The following is a 23,461-nucleotide window of genomic DNA, read 5'->3' on the forward strand; positions in this document are numbered from 1 at the left end:
CCAGAGCTGGACGCAGTACTCCAGGTGGGGTCTCACCAGAGCAGAGTAGAGGGGCAGAATCACTTCCCTTGACCTGCTAGCCATGCTGCTTTTGATGCAGCCCAGGATACAGTTTGGCTTTCTGGGCTGCAAGCACACATTGCCAGCTCATGTTGAGCTTCTTGTCAACCATCACCCCCAAGTCTTTCTCCTCAGGGCTGCTCTCAATCCATTCTCCACCCAGCCTGTCTTTGTGCTTGGGATTGCTCCGACCAAGGTGCAGCACCTTGCACTTGGCCTTGTTGAAATTCATGTGGTTTGCACGGGCCCCGCTCTCAAGCCTGTCAAGGTCCCTCTGGATGGCATCTCTTTCCTCCAGCGTGTCGATCACACCACCCAGCTTGGTGTCATCGGCAGACTTGCTGGGGGCGCACTCAATCCCACTGTCCATGTCACCGACAAAGATATTAAACAACACCGGTCCCAATACTGACTCCTGAGGAATGCCACTCATCACTGGTTTACGCTTGGACATCGAGCCATTGACCGCAACTCTTTGAGTGCCACCATACAGCCAATTCCTTATCCACCGAGTGGTCCATCCATCAAGTCCATGTCTCTCCAATTTAGAGACAAGGTTGTCATGCGGGACAGTGTCAAATGCTTTGCACAAGTCCAGGCAGATGACGTCAGTTGCTCTTCCCTTATCGACCAATGCTCTAACCCTGTCGTAGAAGGCCACCAAATTTGTCAGGCATGATTTGCCCTTAGTGAAGCCATGTTGGCTGTCACCAGTAATCTTATTTCCCACATGCCTTAGTGTAGTTTCCAGGAGGATCTACTCAATGATCTTGCCAGGCACAGAGGTGAGGCTGACTGGCCTGTAGTTCCCCGGGTCTTCCTTTTTTCCTTTCTTGAAAATGAGGGTTATGTTTCCCCTTTCCCAATCAGTAGGAACTTCAGACTGCCACAACTTCTCAAAAATGATGGATAGTGGCTTAGCAACTTGATTTGCCAGTTCTCTCAGGACCTGTGGATGTAACTCATCAGGTCCCATGGACTTGTGAACCTTCAGGTTCCTTAGATGGTATTGAACCTGATCTCCTACAGTTGGTGGTTCTTCATTCTCCCAGTCCTTGCCTTTGTCTTCTGTGACTTGGGCAGTGTGGCTGGAGCACTTGCTGGTGAAGACTAAGGCAAAAAAGTCGTTGAGTACCTCAGCCTTCTCCATATTCCAGGTAACCAGGTCTCCCGTTACCTTCTGGAGAGGGCCCACATTTTCCCTAGTCTTCCTTTTATCACCAATGTACCTATAGAAGCTTTTCTTGTTGCCCTTGACATCCCTGGCCAGATTTAATTCTATCAGGGCTTTGGCTTTCCTAACCTGACCCCTGGCTGCTCAGACAATTTCTCTGTGTTCCTCCCAGGCTACCTGTCCTTGCTTCCGCCCTCTGTAGGCTTCCTTCTTGTGTCTGAGTTTGTCCAGGAGCTCCTTGTTCATCCATGCAGGTCTCCTGGCATTTTTGCCTGACTTCCTCTTTGTTGGGATGCATCGCTCCTGAGCATGGAGGAGGTGGTCCTTGAATACTAACCAGCTTTCCTGGGCCCCTCTTCCCTCCAGGGCTTTATCCAATGGTACTCTACCAAGCAGGTCCCTGAAGAGGCCAAAGTCTGCTCTTCTGAAGTGCAGAGTAGTGAGCTTGCTGTGTGCCCTCCTTGCTGCCCTATGGATCTTGAGCTTCACCATGTCATTGTCGCTGCAGCCAGGGCTGTCCTTGAGCTTCACATTCCCCATCAGCCCATCCTTGTTGATGAGAACAAGGTCCAGCATGGCACCTCTCCTCATTGGCTCCTCTGTCACTTGGAGAAGGAAGTTATCATCAACGCATTCCAGGAACCTCCTGGATTGCTTGTGCCCAGCTGTGTTGTCCTTCCAACAGATATCAGGGTGGTTGAAGTTCCCTCATGAGGACCAGGGCTTGTGAACATGAGGCTAGTCCTGTCTGTCTATAGAGGGCCTCATCTGCTCAGTCTTCCTGGTTGGGTGGCCTGTAGCAAACCCCCACTATAATATCACCTGTTCCTGCCCTCCGTTTGGTCCTGACCCATAAGCTCTTGTTCGGCTCCTCGTCTATTACCAGACAGAGCTCCATGCACTCCAGCTGGTCATTGACATAGAGGGCAACACCCCCTCCTCGTCTCCCCTGCGTGTCCTCCCTAAAAAGCCTGTATCCTTCCATTCCAACACTCCAGTCACAGGAGCCGTCCCACCAAGTCTCCGTGATGCCAGTAAGATCATAGCCCTGCAGGCACATGCACATCTCTAGTTGCTCTTGTTTATTCCCCATGCTACGTGTGTTTGCATAGAGGCATTTAAGTTGGGCCCCTGATGAAGCTGACTTACTGGATGGAGTGGCTGGAATTCCTTTGTGCTGCTCTTCTGGCACTCTCCTGCTGACCTGTGATCCTTCTCCAGGCTCTGGGTGTCTATTGCTGGCCCTGACATCAAACTGGTAGGAGTGGGACGGATTGAGGTTCCCCTTCCCCATCATGCAGATCATTAATGATGATGTTAAACAGGACTGGACCCAATATTTGCCCCTGGGGTACACTGCTAGTTACTGGCTTCCAACTGGACTTTGTGCCACTGATCACCACTTATTTACAAATTGAACCCTGAAAATTAAATTTACTGGCTGTTTAGAAGGAGAAAAATTGGTCAAGAAGTTTGATCCCATTAACTGGAAGCCTGTGTTCTTCTCCTTGAGAAACAGAAGTGCTCAAAGTGGCCTGCAGTGTTTTAAAAATTTAGGTTTTTTTCTTTACCTTTGTAATGATGCATTTTCTATCCAGTCTTAGGACAGATACTCAGCTGGGGGAGACTGAGTCATCATTTGACAAAAAGAGAACTTCACTGATTTACACCAAAGGAGCCATTTTCGCTCCATATTTCTCACCGGGTAATAGCAGAAATGCTGCATAGTTAAGCCTTGCTACCCTCAGTGGCTTACTTTTTAGGTTATTGCTCAGGGTTGCAGGAGGAGAAACAGAGAATTTAGGAGGAAAACGCTGCCATATTAATGACATACAGATGTAGATGACATACAGGTTTTCAGTTTTCAATATTTGTTCATTTGCTCTTTAACATAGTTGACTTATTTTTCCCTGAGGATTACACTGTAACTGTCAGGCCCAAGCCCTCAGTCTTCTCAGATGTAAAATTTTCCCTGATTACTAATGTGGCATGTGGAAAATGTTAGGATTGGGTGTATGGTCTCTTTTACTTTATGGGAAAGTTAGGGAAAAGGGAAAAGGATAATTTGTTGTTTATTGACAGACTATTTCTATTAGTGCTGATCCCATAATATATGTTCTCTCCTGAGAATAAGTATTTTCTCTTCAGCTCACTTAGATTTGTCTTTTCCTTGCAGGATAAAATCTTTTATGATCATGTTGTACAACCTGTCTTAAGGGAAGACAATGAAATAGGAATTCGATCACTGTCAGAGACTGAAGACAAGATCAAAGATTCATTTTCTTTAATGTCTCTGTTTGACAGCATCACGTACAACAAGGTTAAAAAATATAAAATTCTTCACATTTCTTATATATTCTAAACTAATGGTACCAAGTAGCTTTGAGAGAAATTGTTAAATCACAATGCATTTTGTAGTTTGTTTTGTCATTCAAAATTTGTTTCTGCTGCACACACAATTTTATTGGATGTTTCATATCTATTTGGCTGTGACAGAAATGGTGAAAACATTCTTAATGTCTGTGAAATATGAAGCGTAGGAGTAGCCTGACTAACTTCTTTGGAGCATAGTTTGAAAAAATACTGCAATAATAATTACAAGAAGAATTCATGTTTTCTCATAGCTTTTTTTGTACTTCAGGGGGCTTCTATTACCTGGATGCTGTCTGGTTTCCTGACTGAGAAGTTGTTTATCAGAGCAGTTACTGTAAGTTTGAAAAACTCACGCCTTCATCTTGATTTATGAGCTTGAAAATGACAAATGTACAAATTGCTGTTTGTCTTGCTAATGTTTTTCATTAAACCCACATGAATTCTGATGCTTCTGTTTGTTTCCGTACAGTCGTATCTGAAAGAATTTTCCTTCTCAAATGCTAACCAAGATGATCTCTGGACCCACATACAGATGGTACTCATTTTATCTCTAGTATTCTTGCTTTGGTGTTTGACACAGTCCAAATTTAGGGCATATACTATTTGTAGAAGACTGCACTGGAATTTGGCTATCCCTAGTGCGGTCTTTCTCTTGCATAAAATTTGCTTTGCTGGCACTTTGTCTTCAAAAGTGTTTATTTGGCTGCTTTACTGCACCTGAGATCAGTGGAGCTAAGTACAAGGACTAGAGAGATGAGATGGGAAATCAGGGCCAGGTGGAATTTTGGGTTTCATGGAGATTGCCTAAGCCTACATGAAATTGCATATTCTATTCTTCTGGAGCTTAAGTTTTGCCAAATCAGTGTGTGATGCTCTGGGCTTGACGATCAAAGATGCTGATATGTCACAGATCCAGCAAAGTCTATACCCAGGGCAGTAGCTCAGCATTTCACCCTTTGCTGATTTTGGCAGAAACAGGTGCTAATAATAAGTTTATTTTTAAAAATTCCACTTTCCTGTTCCTGTAAAGAAGGCTTCCACTGTGTTGCAGACTCAGTCTTAGGTTAAGAACGAGAGTGCCACGATTTCAGATATGCAAGGCTGTCACATCTCTTAAGCCAACACAGACTGTACCAATTCACACTAGTTAGGACTCTAGCTTAGTATCTTTTTTCAATTTGTCTTTACTATTCAGTTTGTTCATTAGGTAGTCACTTAAAAATCTTTGTGTTCTGGCAGCTTTGTTTGAATGAAATTAACAAATCAAGTCTGCCATAGCCATACAGGGGTATAAGTATGTTAACACTAAAAAGAAAGGTTAGCAGTCAGGTTATAAGAATGAAAAATGTCATCTCGGTATTTCATAATTCCTAAAAAGGCTTATGCTGTCTTTATTGTAATGTTAATAATGTCCTTTGGACTTAGTTTCATTGATTTTTTTGCATGAATCAAAGACCAGCAAACTGCTAAGCAGTTATATTTTTTCTAATATGTTAGAAAAACCCCCAGAGTGTTGCTGAAGCAATATCAGTGAGTACCTGTTTGTTGTAAATATTTCTAATTCCTGTTTCTCTTGCAGGTCATAGATGCACAGGATGAAGTTCAGTTGCCAGCATCTGTAAAACAAATAATGGATTCCTGGACATGCCAAAATGGGTTTCCAGTTTTAACATTAAACCTAACCACTGGCACAATCAGTCAGGAACAATTTCTTAGTAAAAAGAATGAAAACAGTACTGATGCTTACAAGTATGTTTAGCTTGCATTTTTATTGTATGTTTATATCGTATTTTTTGCAGGACATTTTCTTCAGTTAGGACATTATGTTTTGACCATCTGATTTTTTAACTTTATGTTTTTTCTTGTCACGAGCTGTCCAGTGAAATCTGTTTGAGACTGGAGTTTGCAGTAGTCCTGCAAGCCGCTTGTTTTGCCAAAAGGTTTCTTTCCTCTGGAGTAGTGACTTTTCCAGCTGCATAATGGCTTTGTAAGGACAGACACAGGCCATGAATAGGTGGCAGGGCAGGAGTTTTGTGGCATTTTCTTCTTTCCTCATCCCTCAGTTGTATGGACTGGGAACCTGGATGAACCATGCAGTAGCTTCTTTCCAGTGCACGTATTCCCAGTCTCTTCTGCTTGGCAAGGATAAAGGGGTTGCATTTAAGTACTTATGACCCCTTTCTCAGAAAGTGCGGAGTACCTGACATGCAGCTCTGAAGTTCCTGTCAGTGAGCATTGCCAAGTGCTTGGTGCTTTTGAAAGCTGTGCTGCTTATTTAGATGCCTAAAAATGGTGGTAGAAGGAGCTGCCTTTGGTCACCCACTTTGGAAACTCATGGCTAGAGTTTGAACTTTCATGAAGTTCAGCAGTTGTCATGAGCATTGAGATGCATAGACAGGGCCCATAAGATGAGTTCTCAGCCAGGGAGTAAGTATAAAGGACAGCAAAAACCAAAGCAGTTTTTCCCTGGCTGCTGCTGCTGGTCATACAGACAGCCAAAAGAAATTTTTGATGAGAATCACAGAGTTTCCTTTGCTCCCAAGCTCCAGGAATTGCAGAGCATTAGTCCATTCATCGTTTTTGGTTAGCTCAGATAAGGAGTTCCAAGTTACAAATGTTAAGTCCTTTGCTGTAGTTAGCAAGAGGCAATACCATGTGAATGTAAGAAAATCCAGGACAAGTATTACAGAATTTTTCAGGGTTTTGAAGCTTTCGTCTGTTTTTGCCAGGAGTTTTACATTCCCTCAGAAAGGAAATTACAGTTGTCAGAATTACAGTCGTATTGCTTGCCTGGGGCCTTTTTTAGTAGATACCTTCTGAAAAGGAGCTCTACATTCTCCAGAAATAGGGTGAAGTGTAATAAGTGAGGAGAATAAAATTATTGCCTGAAGAAGGAAAGCCCGAGCACAGAGGTACAGTGGTATTCAAATACCTAGCATCGAACAATATTCTGGATATGAGTGCCTATTTAAAGCCATGCTAAAACTCCCTTATCTTTGATGAACCTAAGTGCTGATCCAGCATAAGTACCACCATCTGATGAGGTTTTGTGCATCAAAGAAAGAGGAGAGAAGGTAGATGGATATTCTTGTAGAAGGCAACTCATCTGCAATCTAGTTTAGCATCAGCTTAGAGGGTTTCTTTTAAGCATAAGAATTAATTATATTATCTCTTTTTTTGTTAAGTAACACGTGGATTATTCCTATTTCTTGGATGAGAAATGGATCATCACAACCTTTAATGTGGCTAGATAAAAGCAGCAGTAAGTAATGTATTTGTTCACACATGCTAAAACCAAGCTGATAAAAACACACCTAACTCTTGTATAATCAGAGAATATATTTGAATTGAATTGGGACATAAAACGTTATTACAGAAATGTCTATGTTTATCTGTTGTGCTAATTTTATGTTACAATAGCAACAGATTTTCAAATAGGTTAATATGTTTTTTTTTCCTATGTTGCATCAAACTTCCGTGTAGGTTTTTAAAAATATGGTAGAATGCATATTATGAGTAGAGATTTCCATGATAATTTTCATTTTGTCATTTTGTACACAAATCCAAACTCCTAGCTCCTCATACCTGTATTATTCTTACCCCAGCAGATCCCATTGATGTTAATGACAGCTTTTGAGTATAGGTAGGATCTCAGCTGTGATGTACCAGAACATGATCAGCTGAAGCAGTAGATACAAGACTGAAAAAATTAAAACCAGCTGTGTGAAGTGATCCAACCTTGTCACACATGTATATCTGTAAAAACAGAAAATGAGTATTTTCAACACTGTTTAATTTAATTTGTTTATGCAAATTAAATGCAAAAATACTCTTGTCAAAAGAGCAGCATTTTAAAAAGTTTCAAAGGCTTATAATGGAAAAGTGAGTTTATGGGCATCTCTAATCAAATAAAAAATTCAGTTATTTCTCATCTCAGTGCTTTCCAATAAACAGCTATATTTTTTTGAGAAAGAAGAAATGTAATCATTAGAATGGGATAATCATTGTTCTTTGCAAGTCAGTCATGATCTCCATCAGGTTTTGAATCAGTTACAAGGAGAAGCAGAGACTGATGTGTTTGTGGAATGCTTAAGAGCAAAACTGCAATATACTGTATGCGTATTGCAGCTCTCCACCCTGCGTTTGCAGTGGTTAAAAGCTACTTTCCCTCTTTTTTAGGCAATAAGATAGCTTGAGTGGTCATTTCACAGTATATGGAAAAGTAAATAAGCAAACAGTGGATGTTTATTCCTCTGAATGTTTTGAAGTTAAATAAACCAGTGATTGCCAATGTGAAAAATTAGAACATTTGCGGAAAAGAATCGTTAGGGAGAACTTGCTTGGAAGGACTAGTGTCATGTGCCAAGCTTGTATTTATGAAGAGATACCAATTCCGTTTCCTGACCCATCATGTGACTTAAGAGCTACAGAAGTTATGAAAAAAGCCCATCATGTTGCATCTGCCTGAAGGACTATGATAAAGTACAAATTCAGTCTTTAAAACACATTCTACTTGTATTTGAAAGCCGTGTATCAAACTTACCAGACACTATTCAGTCAAGGAACTTACATTCACATTTTAAGATTAAAAAAATAATAATTTTATTTTTGACTTTTTGATGCATAAATAAACCAAACGGTTTCTTACAAAGGTAGAAATGTTAAGGGTCATTTTAAATTCAGTTACCATTTTGCTCCTGTGAGACTGAAGTGGCTGCTAGGGGAGAACTGTTATGTTGTCATTCAGAGGTATTCATCAGATTGGTTTTGGTAAATGAAAATGAGGGATTTGGTACAAGTACGGTTTTAACCTGAATTTTGGGATACTTTCTGAAGTGGCATAACGGTAAATAAAGAGGAAACATCTCAAAAGTGATTTCGCGTATGTGTATTTTTGCTGCAAAGAGCTCTGCAGGAGGTAACTTATCTTACTTCTAAACAGGTTAAATTAAACTCCAAGTACCAAGCTGAGCTGCTGCCAGCAACCAAGTGTGTTCATTCAGTGCTGCACTGTACAGTGTTAAAAGCCTGTCCTGTTGGTTTAGAGCTCCTCAGGCAAAGTCTGCGTACTTAGCTTCTGCCCATATCATTGTGTTGGTCACTGTCCCTGAGTGAGATGTCTGTGCAGCAACAAAAGACACACTAGGAGAATGGTGCTGTTAGGTAGAACATGTTTCACTCAGACTGGGGGTGGAGGAGCATAGTTTTGCTATTTTAGCCGTGTCTGAAAGTGCTCTTCATGATGAGCAGAGCATTGAACCAATATGCCATTATAGGGGAAGTACTGCGAGTGCCATATTCGACCCACCCACACTGTTTTTACAGTCAAGCCAGTATCTGTCGTGTGCCACTTTTCTGCCTCATTTAACTTGTGAAGATGACTGAGGATGAATCCTGTAGTACTTGCTCTGTCAAAACACATTGAAATCTCAGTCTTCTGTTCAGAGTAAAGCAGTGCTGGGTCTAGACTACTCACCAATATTGCTTTATTGTCTTAAGAGAGTTTGCCTTCTTAAATCAGGATGATCATAGCCAGTTAAAGCAGCATTTGAATCCTCTTCTGATGAAGCAGCTTAAAACCTTCAAGGCTGCACTGGCTCCTTCAGATGTACTGTAGGCTGTCAGGAGCAAGCAATCAGACAAGCATACGTAAAGTAGGTAGTAGTGAGATGAAATCAGACTGCAGAAGGAGGCCTTTAGTGAGTCATGTAACTCAAAAGGACTACAGACCTATTTTATTTGAAGTGAAACTTTTCCATGACTTGTATCTTGCATAAACTTAGCTCTTTTGCTTTCCTTGATCTCTGTTTATGTGACTACTGCTAGGTGGTCAGTTCTTCCGTAAGGTACTGAGCATTGTGTTTTGGAGCAGCACTGGGAGCAGCAGGCGTGCGGGGAGTGTGTGCCCTGCAGCAGGCATGTGAGGGTGTTGCTTCTCATCCAGACTGTTTATTCTTGGGTAACCTTTCTGAACTCTTCCAGCTGCCTACAAGCTAAAGAGTAGGAGCAAAGTGGGTCTGCAGCCTCTCCTTTGCCATCTCAAGGTGCTCTGTACCTGAGGGTTCTGTTGTTTGTTGAAGTTCTTCTGCTGTGCAGAGTAGAGATCACAAAAGCAGTGAGCTTCTGGGAGATTCTCTTTGAGTCCAACCTCAAACTTGTGTCTCAGATCTCAGAGGAGTGCCAAGTCCAGGGTTTATGAATTCAAGAAGAATTAAACAGTGCACAGAAAATAAAATGATACATTTTAATGTCACTTTACAGAAGCGTTTCCTGAAATGCAAGTATCGGAGTCAGAATATGACTGGATTCTGCTAAATGTAAATTTAAGTGGATACTACAGAGTGAATTATGATCAAGTAAACTTAAAAAGATTAGCACGCTTGCTTGAAAATGATCCAAAGGTAAGATCATATTTGTTTTCTCAAGCTTATAAACAGACTCTTTCCGTGTATTTCTTCTTGCAGTTCTTACCAGTAATCACATTGATGAAAACCTGGAATAATGAGAAACTCACATATCACATAAGAAGAAATCATCCACCATTGCACCACTAAAGTCACTGGCAGCCTTCCAAAGTGGAAGAGGAACAGGCCCAAATAGTTTCACATAAGCATGAAAAATAACTTTACACGAGATGGCATTCTGTCTTCAAAGTTGTCTTGTCAAATTTCACTCAAAGAGTTATTGGTACGCATGTGTTACTGAGCTTTGCCTGCTATTAGGTAACCATGAAGAAGGAAAGCTGGGAGAAAGCTTTTTATTTCCACATTTCCTCAAAGCACAATATTTCTGCCAGTGAAATTTCAAAAAAGAAAATCGTCTGATTTGGGTTTTTCGGTTGGGTGGTGGTTTTTTTTTGGTGGATATTTTTCTTAGAAAAGAAGTTCCAATCAGTTCTACTTGGGCTCTTTCAGTTCTCTTTGGACACTGTAACTCAGAGTAGATTTCATCCCACCTCTGACTTGTCACAGCTTGGGCTGAAGGTGAAAGCGGTACAGAACAGCCTATACGTGTGGTTATATATGGGGTTCCATAGTATTTAATGTTGCCTAACTGTAGAGCGACCCAGAGGCTCCAGTAGTAATCTCAGCTCATTGGTTTTGGTAACAACAGTGAGAAAGTTTAAGCTTTCAGCGTAATAGTAATCAGTGCAGTCAGATGCCTTCTCCAGAAGGTCTGGACTACGCAGTGTGGTTAAACCTTTCTACAGCACACTGTCTTCCTTTATTCTAGGCTTTTTTCTTTCACAGCAAATCTAAGTCAGCAGGAAATGAGGTGTGTGCTGACTTGGGGCCGTTTTTTGGCACTGGTCAGTGGGAAGGTTCGCTCGAGCAGTGGCCGAGCCGAAGGGGCACAGAAGCAGGGAGGAGAGGAGGAGAGACCAGCAGTCCTCGTGAGAGCGCAAGCTGTAGGCAGGGGTTCACCTACGGCTCTGCCTTGGTCATTTAATTCATGATAGTGCTGAACACTCTGCTCTGGACTAATCTGAGTACGTGTTGTGAACTGAAGCCTCAAAAGGAAAAAATGTATGAAAACAATACAACTAGGACATTTTTAGGAAATGTAGTGTTTCCATATTTTAATTTTCATTACAGCATGCAAGTAAGAGGGGTCTTGAAATTCCATGCTTAATGACTGTAGCTGTATATTTATATATAAAAATATATTATGTAGCTGTATGTTTATATATTTATATATACAAAAATCCCTAAAATCACATACATAGTTTCACCTTAAAATGCAGAATCCATTTTATGATGTTTTGCAGAAGATTTCAGCTTAGAAAAACTGTTAGGGTCTTGTCTTATCCTTCTGAAATGTACTAAACGTTTTTTAAACTCTTAATGACATGTTTAGATCTATTAACACCATGTGAATGCTTTCTGCAGGCTATTCCCGCTGTCAGCAGGTTCCAGCTGCTAGATGATATTTTTGCATTGACACAGTAAGTATGTTTCAAATATGTCATAGAAAATGATTAAACTACATGATTGCACTTACATTGCTACTTCTGCTTCATTCATTCCTGCACATATGTGTCTCAAAAGAACAACAGCTGTTTTGACAAAATGGTGGGGGAGTTAAGTATTTAATCCATTCTTCTGTCAGTGCTGAGTGATTTCTTTCAAAATTCCTTTTAACTTTTGTTCCAGCTCTTAGGAAATATTTTAAATAATGGCACTGTCATTATTTTTTTAGGGACTAACCTATATTTGTTGTAACGGAAAAAATATTCTGAATGAGCGCTCTGAATTTTCCTTAATTTATTCTGGGCTATCTATCTCAGCTACGCTGTCCTGCATCACTCTTAATATCTCTTTCATTTCTGTTGCTGATGGGTGACTTGGTTGTTCATGTCTGTGGTGCCAGAGACGTCAGCAGTACTGTAGGGAGCTGAAGAAGCAATAAATATGTCTGTGCCTCAAACATACCAGAGATCTCAAAAGCATCAGACACCTATGACAGACACCTCAGGGAGGAGGTGGTCAAAGCATACTTCCCCCCCTCAGAGCCTGTGGAGGTAGCTCTGAGAGGAAGAAGTAGAAATACCCATTCCTCCTGTTGTACAAATGTCCTTTCTTATAAGACAGCTCAAATCTAGTATGTATTTAGGAATGTAACTGTGAGGAATAGAACTGTGCTCCTGTGTAAGCACACTAGAAATGTTTCTGTTCTGGAGGAGAGGGGCTTGAATTGGAGGTTTATTGGGAAAGAATTATTTGCTTATTCCTCACTCAGGCACAGAGTTTCCATGCTGAAGTTGTTAATTCCAAGAATAGCATGCATATGAATTAAATTGTTTGATTTTTACAATAATGTATATTCCACAAAAGAACCTGTAATGAAAATACGTTGTTTAGCAGTAAAAATACAAATGTATTATAACTCAAAACAGTGCTCTTTTCCTTCATTTTGTTCTAATGAGACTGACGCATGCTGTAAATGTGCCTATACGGTATCCTGCAGACACAAGCAGAATACAGTCTGCATACTGCCATGCTTACTGCTGTGATTGTCCTATTACTTTGATAGTGGCACTGTGCTCTGTAATTAATGTTTTGAGAGTTCAGCTCTTAAAGGCACCATGGTTTTATATTTATTTTTTCAACCTCTTTTCTACGTCACTCTCCATGCAGTATCCTGATGTTTTATTGTCAATTTCATAAATAAACAGAAATTCATGGTAGGTAATTAATGTGAATAGGTATGATCAAGTATGAGTTTTTTTAATCTTCAAATAGGTTTGGATACATTCAGATAGAAACAGCACTTGAACTAACAAAGTACCTTGCTGGAGAAGACGAACTCTTCATATGGAATGTGGTATTGTTAAACCTAGTACCTGAAAATTTGGAAAGTACTCTGAAGAACTATGAAGTATATCCACTTTTAAAGGTATCACCTTTTTTGTTAGTTAGCAAAGATACTAGACCTAAATCAGACTAAAATGAATGTAGTGATGACTATGAAGGGTCGTAGTTCTTGTAATTCCTTTTGCATGATTTTGTCAACTTTTTTTAAATAGCAGGATAAACTTATTTGTATGTATTAGTAAATGATAAATATCAATCATGAGCAATTCTTACTGTAAAGCAGAAATCTATTCACATTCTTTATATTAAGCCTGATCCTATTTTTTTTTTTTTGTAAAACTGAGGATCCAGAAAATACAGCTATCAGTCAGTAGTAAATAGTCAGTAGTAAGAATGAGAGTAACACTGCTATGTATAAAAGTGATATAGAATGTATGTGCTCTGTGGCTTGTACTGCCTTCCAGTTCATCTTCAAGGAGAGAAAGAAGGAATTGGGTTTGGATACTAAATGAGATGATTCTCTCCCATATTTGAGCTACCTAAGATAATACTGTCTCCTTTATTTTCTTGACTCCTATTTGAAGAAGATTTCACTTTTGTTTAAAGTGCAATCCCACAATAGTAGTTCTCTTAAGTCCTAAAGTAAAGGTATGTTTAAAATATGTGAGAAGAACTTATTTTTCTACCTTTTTCTCTGAGAGTGAGCATTTGTTTTCTTTCATAATGAGTTCAAAGGTCCTACTGATGTAAAATGGTAACTTCCCAGTTTGAATGGATGTACAGGAGTATTAAGTTTAGACCCAGTTTATATGCTTTATTTTAATCTGCTGTGTTGTCAAGAAATTAATAGTGGTAAATTTTTAGGATAAATCTGAGTAAATAAAGAAAAATACAGTAAAATTAAAACTTGCATCTAAATTAAAGTAATTTTTCTTTCCCTTCTTTTAAAAGAAATACCTTTTAAAGAGAATGTTGCCAATATACCATTATTATGCAGGTTTTATTCGTCAAAATGTTGATGCTTTGGAAGATGACTATTTTGCTCAGTAAGTGTTCGGCTTTAATTTGAATGTAATTGAATTGTTATTTTTACTGTCCTATAAGTGTGTGTTATTTTATGATGACACCTCCAATGAAACTGCGGTATCAGAATTGTCTGGGATATTTTCAGTCTATTTAGTGAGCATAAAAGATGGTAGTTTAATAACCTGAGTGGTTGCTTTTGTTTATGGGAAAACAGGCTCAACAGGCTGCTGCTAGTTGGGGAAAAACTGACAGCAATGAACTTCGGACATGATTTATGGATCAATCACTCAAACTTTAAAATAGTTCATTTTCCAAGGCTACTGAAGCCACAGTCTTGAATGTCAGAATGATTTGGACTAGATGCAAATAGTCTCTTAAAACTACTAAACACAATATAAAACACACAAAAAACTAAGAAAAAATATAGTACATTGGTAGCCTCACTAATGTCCATGAATATTGATATCAGGAAACCATTATTGGTAGTTTAAATTTTTATATTTATTAAACCTCATCTGTTTCTAGTAGAGGTTCTCCTCGGTTAACAGCATCATGTGCTGAAACTGTGCTGGTCAAGCACGGTTCAAGTACTCCAAATGTGGAATACATACCTTTTATTCTTGCTATTTTGGCTTCTCTTAAAGAGTATATTTGGAAAAACTTTTTGCAACAGCGTGCTGGCTGGGCCTCCAAGACTGTTTGAACCTGTCGTCTGAACTGTATGCTAAATGGATGGACAACCCTGAGTACAAGTAAGAATGATAATGTGCTCTTAGATGTGTGCATGTGTAAATGAGGCGGAAAGTTAATGGGCTCTTACATGGGGAAGGCAGAATGAGAAATGCTCCTGTACACTGCTCTTCTTTCTCAACAGAATGACAGAATTTAAGCCTAACTGTGCCCCCCAGCCCTGTCCTCTTCCCCAATTCCCAGCTTTCTGTTGATTTCATAATTATTGCTTTTACATAGACTTTACAGGCTGGAGGATGCAGATTTTTGCATTAAGACCAAAATCTGTTTAGCCACATTACAGGTGAACCTCAGAGCAGGGCTAATATCCCATATTGTCCAGTCACTTTGCTGCAGTACAGCCTTAGGGTTATCATGTATATCAGCTCAGTTCCTAAGCTGCTTTTAGCAATACTGAGTGAAACAAGTTTGTATGATACAGGCATCTGCCTGTGGTGAGCTCATCAAATTGTCTTTCATGTTCTGTATTCATGTGAAGAGGTGCTGGGAACAGCTGTCAGTTCTTATGCTGATATTAGAGCCTAGTGGTCAGGTTTCTGGTCTGTGAGGATGGAGTCTGGGCTCTACCAGGATCAGACTTTCTATATTCAAGTATTGCGTTGTTAAAGAAAATTTACAATGTATTGAAATTCTTATTCTCTTTTCCTCCCTCTTTCTTTTGATGTTTTCCTATGCAATAGTCAAATAGTATTGGCACCGGTGAGTGAATATTTAAAGTTTATTATTTTTATTTGTTGTAGTTGTAATAAATATTTTGCTTTTCCTTGTATCTCTGTTGATATATGTAGTTGGCTGAGTAAACTGAACCTGTATTTTTATGTTTGTCGTTTTCTACATAGCTTTGTAGTGATCATCCTCATAAAAACTAAATTGTGCTTTTGGGCTTAAACTGAAAAAGTTTAACTAGCCAAAATACATTGTTACATTCCAGAAAGAATATTCTTACTTTCCCACACTAAAAGCAACAATGCTGTGCTGTATTCTCAGGCTGTTTTTGAAATAGTAACCTATCTTCCCCTATTAATAATAAATATTTTTTTTCCTGGTGCAATGTTACAGAACTTATTTGTGTTGAAGAGCTGAAAAGAGAAATATGTTAGCTGATTTGAATTAGATGGAGATTAATTTCGCTGGCACTGAGATAAGTTCAAAGGAACTTTACAGCCTCACACTTCACATGGCTCTAAGTGTGGAAAAAAATGCAACTATGAATTCTATTAAATGAAAAAAATTATAGTGTTTTAAGGAAAAAAAACATAGGAGATGATAGATAGAAAACTTCTTAGGTTTCAAATGACAGATCACAGTTGCTGTTCAGTTAAAAAGGAGGCTTTTCAAATGCTGGATAGAAAAGGAAAAGGGCACAATAAACTTTTGACTCCTATTTCACAGACAGATCCCTTTAGATGCTGTTATGTTCTCCATTCTGAGAGCAAAATTTGTAACAGCACACTATAGCTGTTCTGCCACATGTGGAACCCAGAAAGAGTCTCACATCTGTGGAAGGGAGTAATGCTTTTCCCTTTCAGATAAAGTGATCAACTTTCATCTGGACATTTACAAACAGTCCCTGGCAGAACTTAACTGGACTTGATACGGTGCATTTTTATGTGTTCCATGGAGATAACAAGCCAAGAGCTATGATTCCCAGCCAGTTTCTCAGGTTTACTCTTTTTTTTTTTTGTGTAAATTAATGTATTCTTATGGTGCTGTGACTGGCTTGTCTTCTTTTGAAAGAAGGAAATGAATCTAGAAGGAGGGACAGTGTTGCTATACATTTTAGTTATTTGCTGAAGCTAACCATATACTGCTGTTGCCCTTAAAAGTTAAGAAATCCCTGTGTCCCCTCTGCATTGGCTCCAGGAAAACGACGTAAACTAATCCACCCTTCTTCCCAGCAGCTTTTTGCATCTTCCCCAAGATCCAGAAACGAAAGAATCCTGGCAGGCCAGTCATCTCAAACCACACAACCACTCCCAGAAAAAATATCAAGATTAATAAGCCCCTCCCCTCATCTAACATAACCTGAAGCTTCAAAGTGCCTCTGGACCACAATGTGAGTTCCTCTGTGAACTATACAACATAAACCACTTCAGGGCCACCACAGATATCACCAGCCAGTGGACCAGTGTCCCATAGTAGTAGGCTGCCCGTAAAACCTGCCTTGAATGCTGAACATCAGAGCTGCAGCCAAAAGATACACAGAGCTTATCTATTTGCTCTTCACCCACCACAATTTAATACTCAGTAACCAACATTTTCTTGAAACTATTGGAACTGCTGCAGTAGCAAAATAGTTGTATTTCAGCCAAGGCAGCTTTTCATGAAGCATTTTGAAAAGAAGATTTTAACTATCTGTATACCCTATTATCACCCTACCGCCGCCTCTTTCTGCAGTGTTATGAAATTATTATTAAACAAATTACTAGACCCTGTAACTCAAATAAGATCTGTCATAAAAGGATTCCTTGCAGGACTATTCTTTACCTTGACATAACCACTCAATCTCAGTAAGCATCATTCTCAGTGGCAAATCCCCTGTGTTCCAGCACATATGCAGGTAAATGAATCCAAATTATTTTTTGCAGTAAATATAAAACATGCCCACACTTTCTGTTATTATGCCAGTGAAATCCCCCACCCACAACAGGACTATCAAAATCCTTGCATCTGGCTTCTTAACAAGTGATGTCTGACATCCAGAACACCTGACTCTCTCTGTCACTCCCACTCATCCCTAAACTTAGTTTCCAAAGTTTATAAATGACTGTCGCTACCTTTTGCTTTGAAGATTGCTGTCATATAGCCTTTCTTCTGACTAATATTGTCTTATCTTTCTGCTGGTATCATCCCCATTTTCTCTAGGATGGTCTAGTGAAACTCTGAGGAATTTTTCTCAGATTATATTTAAATTCAAATTTGCTGCTTCTGGTTTTGGGCCTGAAGAGTGGCTTTTCTGACCAGAAAACCAGAAACTTGTCTGTTTTTTCCAGTCTATCTCCTGATCTAATGGAAGATAGTGTTTATACTTCTACTTACAATCTGGGTCTTGGGTAATGGTAAGCAGACTAATAGTATGTCATTGGGGAGTTCAATGTTGTAGCAATGGGACCCATTCTCCTATAGAGAATTAGTCCAAAGTATCATTAATTTAAACTGTTTTCAGATAGCCTGCAGAGTAGAATGCATTGCTATCACTGGAAAGGGCTGACTGTCTTAATGTCAGGGACACATCATTACCACAGCAGAAATTATCTGTTCAGCCTTTGCACATGGAGTATTACACCGATAATGTTTGCATTTAGTTTCTGTTACGAAATTCATCGCCATGTTGAGGACTGTCCCCTGGGGTAGGAGTAATAGGAGTCTGTGTGTTGCGTGGAGAAATGTCCCTTCTGTTTCCATTTTCACTGCACATGGTTCTTCCTACTGGATGCATTCACTGAAGAAACTTTGAAAAGGCTTATCATCTGGGATGATGCTTATATGCAGCTGTACCCTCTTTAATGGTGTGAGCCATGTCCTAGGCTGTGATGTGAAAGAGTGGCATTGACACTGTATGTACACAAAATAGCTTGACCCAACTGACTTAAAAAACATATTTGGTTTGCCTTTAAACTGCATGCTTTTTAAATGTTTAAATCATGAATAAAGCATTCAAATTTCCCAGCTTTATTTAGACTGCTATTTTGTATTTCCTTTCTTGTGCACCTTCTACCTGTAAATAAACATTTGTTTTCAGTTATGCGTTAACTGCTGGTTTTGACTTTACAACAACACAGTACCTTTTAATCATATTTTGCTTTGCAGAATTCCCTTTTTAATTAGAAGAATGGTCTGCTGCTATGGCGTTGCAGTGGGAAGTGATAAAGAATGGAATTTTGCATGGGAAATGTATAACCATACTGACTCCACAAAGGAAGATAAAGACATCCTGCTCTCTGCCATGAGCTGTGCCAAAGAATCATGGTTACTTTACAGGTGACCTTGATCAAAGTATATCTTTGTGTATATAGAAGTAAATCATAAGAAAGCAAATACTGTACTGTGCAAACCTGATGGAGGTTTGCCTGCCCCAGAAGCATGTGTCTTATAGACCACTGGAAGAATCTTAGGAGTTTTCTTACAGAGAAAGTATGATAAACAGACAAAGCAAATGATCCTTCTGCTGGTATAACATCCCAGATGCTGGTAATTACTGAGAAAGGAATTTCCCGAGCTCGTAACTAGTGTGTCATGTCTAACACCGGGCTTGTCTTCTGTCAATATATCTAGTGACCTTTTCAAACTAAAATCACACCTTCAGGCTTTATAGCAGACTATGGCAACACAACCCATAATGTAATTGCATGTTGTATGAAAACATGTTTCTTTTTGGTTTGTTTTAAACCTATTTAATGGTTGTTTTTTTTTAACTTGGAACCCATTGGCTGCCCTGACTCTCTGCACTGTAAGTAACCATAATTATAATAATTTGCTTTGACATTTTTCCATACCATTTATGATTTTTTATAATTTTCCCATACTCCTCCTCTGCTTATTTTGTTTCCAAACTAGTGTCATAGTCTATTTAGCCTCTGTGTGGAAGCCAGATCACCCACATTAAGGGCAAAAATGAAAACAGACTTGTTAGCAAGCTGTTCACCATTTGAAGTGCAAATTCACACTGAAAAGTAGTTTTTTTAAATTTCCAGCTTCATAGAATCATAGAACATCCTGAGTTGGAAGGGATCTACTAAGGTCATCAAGTCTAACTCCTAACTCCTAAAAGTTAAGCCATATATCTAAAAGTGTTGTCTAAATGCTTCCTGAACACAGTTTGGAATACTGTGTTTATGATCTTTCACTGGCATCTATATAAAATCTTTTCACTTCATCAGCAAAAAGATGTTGAAGCTGAACAATCTGTCATGTCCACATTACCTAAAGGATTCATCAAAGGACAAAAATTTGCCAGTCATGGCCTAAAGAATATAATCCAAGAAGTGGCATACACTTAATAGGTCTAAAGCTCTGAAAGCAGCAGAGATGTTTCTCGTGCCAGCCACCCTCTCTTGTGATGGTAGTCATTTGAGAAGACAGAACAACTATGCCTGAGAAGAAGGCAAGATGTGTTGCAAAGTGATGTCCCATCAGCTATACTGATTTTCCATCTAACCTATGGACCTTTATTGACTTTCTCACTGGCACAAGCTAGCACTGGTCGCTGGCAAGCTCAGGGAGTTGTGATGACCTCCTTCCTCCCTGTGCCTTAGTAGCTGATAAGCCAATCTATTTTTCTAAATGCCACCCTGAAAGTCTTTTGGGGTGAGGAACGTTAAGCTGGGCTTTTCTTGGCCCTCAGTATGTTTTGTCCATTCTGTTAAGCATGCTGGTGGCATGTAAATGGGAGAAACCCAGCTCATCTACTCCAACTATAAAGCAGCTGCCTGCAAGACCCTATGAGAAGATAACTCTCTAACACTGCTCCTTGAAAACAGGAACGTGCAAGGTGATACATTGAGGCAACAAAGAGAATAGTTACTTACTTTTTCAAGATATTCAGGCACTCACTGCCACTGACATCATTGGCAGATAGTTCCTTAAATACTTGTGAAATCATGACTTAGACCCCATGAAAGCATCCAAGACCCCTTGTTGTTGGGTCTTGTCATAGGGGACCCTATAAACAGGTCCTGTGCAAGGTGATACATTGAGGCAACAAAGAGAATAGTTACTTACTTTTTCAAGATATTCAGGCACTCACTGCCACTGACATCATTGGCAGATAGTTCCTTAAATACTTGTGAAATCATGCCTTAGACCCCATGAAAGCATCCAAGACCCCTTGTTGTTGGGTCTTGTCATAGGGGACCTTATAAACAGGTCCTATTTGCATAACAGAGTGTCTTGCTGCTGTCTCACTCTCTAGGCTCCATCTGTGTCACAGCAAAGTGAGTCTCCAGAAACTGAGATGCACTTCGCCCTTCCACAGGGTTGTCTGGTAGGACTGATTATCTTTCTGTAACACAGATAAGAAAAGCACATATACCCACCTGATGTGCTACACCCTCATTTTACTGAGAAGCGGAGAGAGTCAGTGCACAAGAACGGGAGATTTCACCAACATAAGGACAAAACCCAAGCTGAATACACAGATCAGAGTGACACCAACTTTGGTATAACCTTCCGTGTTCTGGTATTTGTTGAGATGGGAATTTTCCTGAACTGGATGATATTTCCAGATCATCACTGTGTAACAGCAAGTGATAGGTACAATTATTACCTTCTTTTCTAACAGATACTTGCAATATGGACTCAGACATACATTATTTTCTTCCAATTGTACTTCAGTCATCATCTCATATGTGGTGGCTAAGGGTATTGGGCACCGTATAGCCTGGGAATTTGTTACGGAAAATTGGCCACTTTTAAGTGAAAGGTATGGTAAGCAACCAGCTTTGGGTTTCCTTTATTTCTGTGGCTCTTTGGCTTCTTCCTTCATCTTTGTGTTTGAGCTGTAAAATCCAGGTGCAGATTTTCCTTCCAGAGATAGGTTTTTTGTAATGATTGATGCAATTCCTTAAGTACGCAGAGAAGGGTTTTCAGAGGATTCAACTCTGATCGGGGCTTAATGTCAAAGAAGAGCTCATGTCAGACACAGAATGCTTTAAAAATGAGTCCATTCATGACTGTTTCAGTGCTTTTAAGTGTTAAATTTCCTGGAAAATTGGACTCTATAAATGGGTTTATCCACTAGCATTTCACAAGTGGGGGTGTAAAATGCTGCAGTAAGATTGTAACCTCTTTTCCAAAGAGAGTATGGAGAGATGGCAGGTTGGAGCATACAGGTTTACAAGCGCTGCAAGGACCAACTACAGTATTATTCCCTGACTTAAGTCCTAACCCATCTCCAGCCTACCTGCACTGCACTACCTGCAGGTAAACTGCACGTGAGCTTGAGCTACCTGTCTCAAGCAAAGCAAGTATTTTGATGCCTGTTCAAAGACTCACTCTCTCCTTGGCAATGGTGAAAAGCAGCAGGGCTGTGACAGAGTACATTCCTGCTGCCTTTGGTGGCAGAGGAGTCCATTGGGAGCCATTAGTGACAGCATAACCAAGACCAGCCATCTGGGAGCGTTCAAATGTGTATCTGTATTGCTAATGATAGAAAAGGCAAGTTGTAGAAGGTTTGTGTCACACCAGCTTGTTCCCGTAGAGAGCTTTTCTGCGTTCCATACTGATAAGAAATTTGCTGGGAAACTGACCCATTATTTTCAAACTAAAAGAATACTGTGGGCGTTAATTTATATGCCACTCTCAAGATACCAACAGAAATACCAAATTGTTAGAATCATTATTTGTTAGCCTCTCTGGCTTGGTTTGGCTGAATGGGCTCACAAAGGTTATCTGTTTTAAGCAAAGAATTCATGTTACCGAAGTAGAAATACCAGATCTTTCTGGGAAGTAAAAATGAAGGGTAATTAACATGCTTCATCCTGCCTAAATGTCTAAATTGAATGTTAATGATATTTCTTTAAAAGGGGAAAAAGAGTACATAATTGCAACCTTCAGCTTAGTTGGTATCTCCAACGTGGTCAATAAGAATAGTGGGAGTATTTTCAAATGAGCTTAAATTTAGTATATTTGCTAACATGCTGTTTGAAGGACCTTTATCTCAATTTTACAGGTATGGGAAGGAATTATTACATGATGTATTAAAAGTCATGGGAAGATTTGTCAATACAGATATACAGATCCAAGAGGTAAATCAGAGAAGCAGTTAGTTTCAACTTTATTGACAGTTTGTAAATACAGGTCTGGTTTAAAGAAATCATAGAATGTATTGTATAATGTTTATGTGTTGAGACATCGAGAGGAATTATGCTTCCTTTTGACTGTGCGGCAGCCCAGACGAGCCCATGAACAATATTTTCTGATTGGGCTGCTGTACATCTGGGAAAAGGGAATGGGTTTTGAGAAACCTGCTGAAGGGTGGAAATCTATGGGAGATGGCTGTAGGTGGTCTTATTTTATTCCCCACAATAATCCACGTTAGTGCCTGGGACAAATTAGTAACTATCACTGCTTGTTTCATTCTCTTTTCTTGTTATTTCGCCTCTAGTCCAAGTGTCCCTAAATTCTTTCCCAAAATATTATTTTCTTTTCTCAATAGCTCAGCTGTTGTGCTGTCTGCATGTGATCCACATCTCTGTGCTAGCCCCGAACTGCTAGTATCTCTCATTGCAAGAAAAATTTTGCTTCCCTTTTTTGGTGTTGATTGATGCATGCCTACAGCAAGTAACTGAGAAGGGATGCTTAATGAGGAGAGCAATTCAGAGACTTAGCTCCTAAAATCGAAGAAATCTCTCTTGAACATTCATGAGCTATAACTTTTTCACCTATTGTTCTTTAGGGACACGTTAACTCCCTGGGATGGCAAACGCAATAGCCCAGTGCCAGCCTTTAAATTAACCTTCAGGTTTGGAACTGAGTCCCAATAAATATTATCAAAGCTGTCTCATTTTTCCCTTTACACTCTGTCTGTAGGGATCACCTTTGCCATGGTGTCTACTGGAAATGTACTAAAAGTTGAGCTCCTGGCATGTTAGGCTGCTGGTTGTTGTGCTGACATCTATCTAATTTCTCTTGTTCATTTCCCACTCCCCCCCACATATTTATTTGCTGTTCTTCAGTCCTCTCGTCTTCTGCTCATTAGACTGATATGAAAGACTTCTTGTTCTGTGGTTGTAGAACAGGCAGCACAAGGTGTGTGGTACCACCA

General features: G+C 39.6%; 1 protein-coding gene across 1 annotated transcript in view; it reads left to right on the forward strand.

The window, feature by feature from the left end:
- Positions 1–23,461, forward strand: part of LVRN (laeverin) — a 48,309-nt gene that overhangs the window by 24,462 nt on the left and 386 nt on the right. Inside the window, exons 7-19 of the mRNA XM_068423533.1 lie at positions 3,411–3,554; positions 3,876–3,941; positions 4,077–4,142; positions 5,187–5,356; positions 6,793–6,869; positions 9,869–10,008; positions 11,497–11,552; positions 12,850–13,003; positions 13,873–13,967; positions 14,592–14,699; positions 18,508–18,678; positions 20,978–21,118; positions 22,367–22,442. Coding sequence (XP_068279634.1) covers positions 3,411–3,554; positions 3,876–3,941; positions 4,077–4,142; positions 5,187–5,356; positions 6,793–6,869; positions 9,869–10,008; positions 11,497–11,552; positions 12,850–13,003; positions 13,873–13,967; positions 14,592–14,699; positions 18,508–18,678; positions 20,978–21,118; positions 22,367–22,442 — 1,464 coding nt within the window. The remainder of the gene's footprint in view (positions 1–3,410; positions 3,555–3,875; positions 3,942–4,076; positions 4,143–5,186; positions 5,357–6,792; positions 6,870–9,868; positions 10,009–11,496; positions 11,553–12,849; positions 13,004–13,872; positions 13,968–14,591; positions 14,700–18,507; positions 18,679–20,977; positions 21,119–22,366; positions 22,443–23,461) is intronic.

This window comes from Nyctibius grandis, chromosome Z (assembly GCF_013368605.1).
Source record: "Nyctibius grandis isolate bNycGra1 chromosome Z, bNycGra1.pri, whole genome shotgun sequence".
In the NCBI taxonomy this organism is placed as follows: domain Eukaryota; kingdom Metazoa; phylum Chordata; class Aves; order Nyctibiiformes; family Nyctibiidae; genus Nyctibius; species Nyctibius grandis.